Source organism: Gigantopelta aegis, chromosome 10 (assembly GCF_016097555.1).
Source record: "Gigantopelta aegis isolate Gae_Host chromosome 10, Gae_host_genome, whole genome shotgun sequence".
NCBI classification, from domain to species: Eukaryota; Metazoa; Mollusca; class Gastropoda; order Neomphalida; family Peltospiridae; genus Gigantopelta; species Gigantopelta aegis.
Window position 1 is genome coordinate 90746104 of NC_054708.1, and position 5684 is coordinate 90751787.

The 5684-nt window shown below is 41.2% G+C and overlaps 2 protein-coding genes across 2 annotated transcripts; both read right to left on the minus strand.

Moving 5' to 3' along the window:
- Window positions 1-248: 248 nt before the first annotated feature.
- On the minus strand, window positions 249-767 carry LOC121383907 (piggyBac transposable element-derived protein 4-like). The gene has a single exon (XM_041514004.1). The coding sequence runs from the start codon at window positions 765-767 to the stop codon at window positions 249-251; it is 519 nt and encodes a 172-aa protein (XP_041369938.1).
- Window positions 768-860: 93 nt separating this feature from the next.
- Window positions 861-1914, minus strand: LOC121383908 (piggyBac transposable element-derived protein 4-like). The gene is made up of 2 exons (XM_041514005.1): window positions 1759-1914; window positions 861-1268 (listed from the first exon to the last, which is right to left on the minus strand). The coding sequence occupies exons 1-2, from the start codon at window positions 1912-1914 to the stop codon at window positions 861-863; spliced, it is 564 nt and encodes a 187-aa protein (XP_041369939.1).
- Between the last annotated feature and the right edge of the window lie 3770 nt (window positions 1915-5684).

The window sequence follows — 5684 nt, forward strand, 5'->3', positions numbered from 1 at the left end:
TATAATGTTAAAAATTAACATAAATACAGGAACAGATTTATTCCTAATGTTTCAGAGCAAGTTGGACTACATGTATGTTTGAAACATTCATATAAATGATGAATCAATGATCGTCTTCATCGATGAAAGTCAAAACTATAACACAGCGATCAAAAGAATTTTTTTTTTTGCCATGTATAATGTGTCTATGTTTGAACTATTAATAAACGTGGGTTTATTGTCAGTGTCATATTGAATTGGTATGTCCATTATTCTGACATGTGATAAACTTTGAAACATTTTCCCACACAAAGAGCTGGCTTCCCGGGGCAGACTTCACAGATGTAATGGGATTCCCGTCTCGTACCGGCCTTTGTGCACACTCGGCAAGGTTTGGTAGCTCGCTCTTTCTTCTCTGTGGGAGGCAGTGGTGCAAGGTAATGGAATGTCTCATTTACTGGAGCCTGGGAATGTGCTGGGCTGTGGTCACGTAATTTCTCATAGACATCACCAAGCAGGTGAATCTGGTCACGAAATTTTAATAGCTTCATCTGCTCTCTGTTGTTTGTGTTATACAGGATGTGGGCATTTAGAAGAAACACTTGTAGGATATGCAGGACAATCTTCTTATACCACCGGATTGTCTTGCGCAGCACCGAGTAGTAAGACAGCATTTGATCTGACCTGTCTACTCCATCCATGCCATTGTTGTAATCTTGGACTGTGTTTGGCTTTCTTGACAGCTTGTCATTCCGATTTCTAACATTAACCATCTCAATTCGATGCATGTTGCTGATTGTAAGAACTTCGCGTTTGTCTTTCCATTTGTAAACTGCCACTGATTCAGACCACTTCCAAACATGTTCCCCCTTCTTCAACTTCTATTTGATCAAATCTTTTGGATTTTCTTTTCTGTCAAATCGCAGAGTTCCACAAAGATAGGTTGATCGGTTTGTCATCTTCTTCACCAGACTCACAGAATTGTAATAATTATCTGTGTACACCACATGGCCTTTGTCTAGGTAGCCGTCCAAGAGGTCTAGAACAGTTGCAGCAGCTTGACCATAGCCGTTATCATCAGTTAGGTGGACGCCACTGTATACCTGAATCTTCAGAACAGTGCCTCGAGGCTCGCACAGTTCATAGAGTTTGATTCCATATTTATGACATTTATTCTTGATATACTGGCGAAACAGCAATCTGCCATGCCAAAGTACCATGGACTCATCAATAGAGAGATCCTTCTCTGCGTATCTTGAACAGGCGATCGTCATTATGTTGATCATTGTCTGCAAAATGCCAGAAATGCAAAAGTAGTTGGAAACGGTTGTGGCTCATGACATCACCAAAAAATGGCGAACTGTATAGAACATCAGTACTCCAGTAGTGTTGTATAGTAGGCAAGTTTTTTGGACCCATGTGAAGCAACAATGCAATGAACTGTTTCATTTTCTAAGCATCTGTGTCCTTCCAAGATTTCAAACGTGATTCTCTTCTTAAAGGACGTTGCTTGTTTATTTCTGCTGCAGCATATCGATTTGTTTCTGTAACCATTTTATCTATCAACTGTGGTGTCAGAAATAAATCAAAATATGCACTGGGCAATGTATCCTGTAAGTCCAGAGTTTTCAGTGAAAGCAAAGTCAGGTGGATCTTGGGCAACATCTGACCATGTATGCATTGGGACAGCACGATTTCCATGTCCACCTGCTCCATTCCGTCCTGTACCTAGTGCTGGGTTGGAAACTGCTTGTCTATCAAACAAAATTGCAGCTCTACCTTGACCACGATATCGTACACTTCGACCTCTAGCTGGTGTAACCGCACCATGCCCACCACGGCCATCACCTCTTCCAGGAGTTCCACGACCACAAGGTCCTCGAGTGCGAACACCACGAAATCTAGACCTACCACGTGTTGCCTGTTGTACCCCATCGTCACTTGAAACTATGAGTCTGATGAAATCATTGTATCACCTTCTTCACTGCTCCAATTAGTATGAAGATCTAATGAATCAGTATCACTGATATCCATATCAGGATCATCACTTTCCTCATCGGTTTCCATCATCAAAGCGGCAACTTGCTCAGCAGAAAGGTTTCTAGTCGCCATTTTGGAAAGTAGCAAGTACTGAGTATCAAAATTACGTAACGAAAACCAATGACGCAATAAAATCTGGGAGGCACGTGATTCATAGCTGGCAAATACAATATAGTGATTGCATAATGTTGCCAGACTACGACTTGTACTTGGCATACCAAATAAAAATGTTATATTTCATTGCCAGCATATATGTATAAAATAACATAGAAATAACATTTATGGGTAAATAAAGGAAATGCATATCTTTATATGACTTGGCAAAATGGACCAGCCGCCATTTTTTTTATGGCAGTCAACATGTTAACTTTTCCTTCTGCATCCACCTCCTGCCCTACATAGATAATCAAATGGAAATATTGGCGGACAAGTAGATCTTGTGGTATACTTGTCCGGTGGACAAGTGATATTTTTCTTATTTCTATCATTGGAAAATTATGTCACAGGTTATTAATACGGTAGCATACGGCTGTAGGCGGTGGCTGCTGGCGTTCATCAGCACATAAATTTATACTTTAAACATCATCGAGCACTCGCTGTAAATTGGCGCATGTCGGCATCAAAAGTTCCAGAGATCAATTGTGTTGAACTTTCAAGATGTGCGCTTGCAAACGCCAATAATTCAGCCAATCAGAAGTAGCCACATCATTCGAGAACACACATAATAGGGAGTTTTACTCATTTAGGCCTACTTGGTTTACTCATTCTCTGATTGGGTTTTCCCCGTCCCAACTTCACAACTGGACAAAGTTCATGGTATGTGCTATCCTGTCTGTGAGATGATGCATACAAAATATCCCTTGCTACTAATGGGAAAATGTAGAGGGTTTCCCCTCTAACTATCAGAATGACCACTATGTTTCTGACGTCCAATAGCCGATGATTAAACAGTCAATTATAACTGCTGCTTTAGCATTTATGTCAGCCATCTTAACATCTGGTAAATTTAAATATCTCCGTGGAGCCTTAAAAATAGGTTGGCGCCTGCGAGCACTGATTTACACTTGGGACAATGACGCTAAACGCACGGTCATGTGACTGCCAGCAGTCACCAGCTGACGCCGCCAACTGGTTTAGTGTATGCTAGTGAATTACGGCGGGTGATGGCGTCAAAAGTATAAACCCAGCTTCGAAACTTGTTGTAACATTCCAGTCCAGTTGATTCTGCTCCGTTCATCTTTTTCACGATGTCAGCTTAAACGATGACCTTTGAGTCTAAGACGAATAGCTCTGAACTGTCATCACTGAATGGGTTACCAAACTCGTTGAATGAATCCCGCACAGATTGAACTTTCTTCAAGAACTTCATTTGAAAGGATCGATACTGCTTATGGTGTTTTAGATTTACAGGAGCAGAGTTCTTGTTGAGATCAACCTCGAATTGGTTGATAAGTTCACTCAGTAATGGACCAACTATATTCCATATATGTAAGGCATCATTGTCTTCAGTAAGTCCGATAGCACCTCCATCACCTTTGACAACAGTGTTGTTTTGCTCATGGGCGTGATCAATTCCAATCACCGAAAATGGCCTATGAGTTTTACAGATAGCAAAGTCTCCGGTGAGAAATCTTCGCTAGATGGCAGGCGCAGTAGTTTCGAGTTTGACAAGTTCTTTCACATGTACCGAAGGTCAACGCGAGTAGTTTGGGTGGTACATTACGAAAAACCATGGTACAAACCAAAGTTGCGTTGACGAATTGAGCGGACAAAAGTGAAGAGAAGCTTCAAGAGCTGAAGTGATATGAGCCAATACTTGAACAGTGGATGCTGTTTAGCTTCTTCCAAACACCAGTCTTCACCGTTTTCTTCGAACGCTTCTTCCAGCAGGATACCAAGTGAGGCCGCTTATACGCAGTTTTCTTGATGTGGGAAACTTTGATGAAGGCATCAACTTTGCTTTCTGTATAAATACCAGTTTGTACCAACACACCTTTCCATCCACTGTGTTCAAGCCATTGACCAATGACTCGCATGAATGCCTGTTCAATGTGTAACGAACCAAATACAAAGACGAACTGTGTTTCACCATATTTCTCAGGCCAAGCCCACTGTATTAGTTTCGCCTTTGCAAAGAGCGGTTGGTCCATTGCGATCACAGGTACCTGGGAACCATTGACATTACTAACTGCACGCTTGATCATATCCATACCGTGAACGATCCTCGAAATAGAAGAAGAGCCTTCCTGAAACAGTGGCATAAGGCAGGATATGGCCTTCATCAAGAGTGGCATAAGGCAGGATATGGCCTTCATCAAGAGTGGCATAAGGCAGGATATGGCCTTCATAAACAGTGGCATAAGGCAGGATATGGCCTTCAACAAGAGTGGCGTCTCTGACTTTTTTGCTTTCTTGGAAAATGGCCGCTACATTTTTAGTGTTCGCACCTCGAAAAACGGTGAAAAATGGTGGCCATCTTGAAAATAGTGCCTGGATGAGTGGGCACCCCTTCTGAGATTGAAGCCATATATGTTACCTTCAATCTCTGAAAGTTTCATAAAATCTTCATAATATGCAGTTTTCTTATGAAAATTGGTATCTGGGAGCCGGACTAAAAAGGTCCTAACATATGGAAATCACTTCGTAATGAAATAATGACCCCAGTTACAACCATTGCACTATAGCATACATATTGACTCTGGTAGTAACTGTCATATATCTGGTCATGGCAAAGGGGTTATTTATGATCACTTCCAATCTCCAAGAAAACCATAAATGTCCTTAACGGCTTTGTCATGAACTTTGTGCTTGGTAACCTGACTAGCTTAAACCTTGCAGACAAGAAACGTTAACAGAATAAAAACGAAACAATGAAGTCCCCACCATTCTTTCGAACAACACTTCATAAACACTAGTTACCTCGCCTTCATCTAGCTCTGCCATTCCCTTCTTACTCCCCCCTCTTCCCCCTCTTCTGTTGGTCCTGGCCTGACCTTGGCTAGAGGAAGAACATTTAATTGCCACACACCCCAGTATACAGGTGGTAACAGATGTTGACAGTTCAGCATTATTTTGAAATATATTGTACTTTTCATTGCTTCAGTATAGCTGCATGCATGCCCTCCATATTAGACTTAAAAGTGAAAATGGCATCAAATTGTAAAAATGACCCATAAAACAATTGCGAATGCACTGTTTAGTGAACATAGAACCTCATTTATTATTCTATATCAATCAGTTCAAGGCCTTCAGCATGTTCTCATTTTAAAGATCTTGAACAACGGCCATTTTGGATTCTAAGATCAAAATAACCTCATATGGCAAAAATAACCTCGCCATTAGATTGTGCATCCTCTTTTCAGTATACAAACACTCGTCATTTATGATTTAACCCACACACATTTCAAGAGCTCTAATTATCCACGCGGTGGACATCGGCCATCTTGGATTTGAATGTAAAGATGACCTCAAATTGCACAAATAACCAGAAGATTGGGCACCCTCGGTATAAGAGAAATAGATACTATTTTCGTGATTCTAACTCGCATATTAAGTGAGATATGGTGATTTTCAATTTCCAGTGTGGCCGCTGGTGGCCATCGTGGGTTTGGCCCTCTGGTGGAGTTAACCGAAACTTTTGCAAGGTACATGGGGGCTAAATGTTT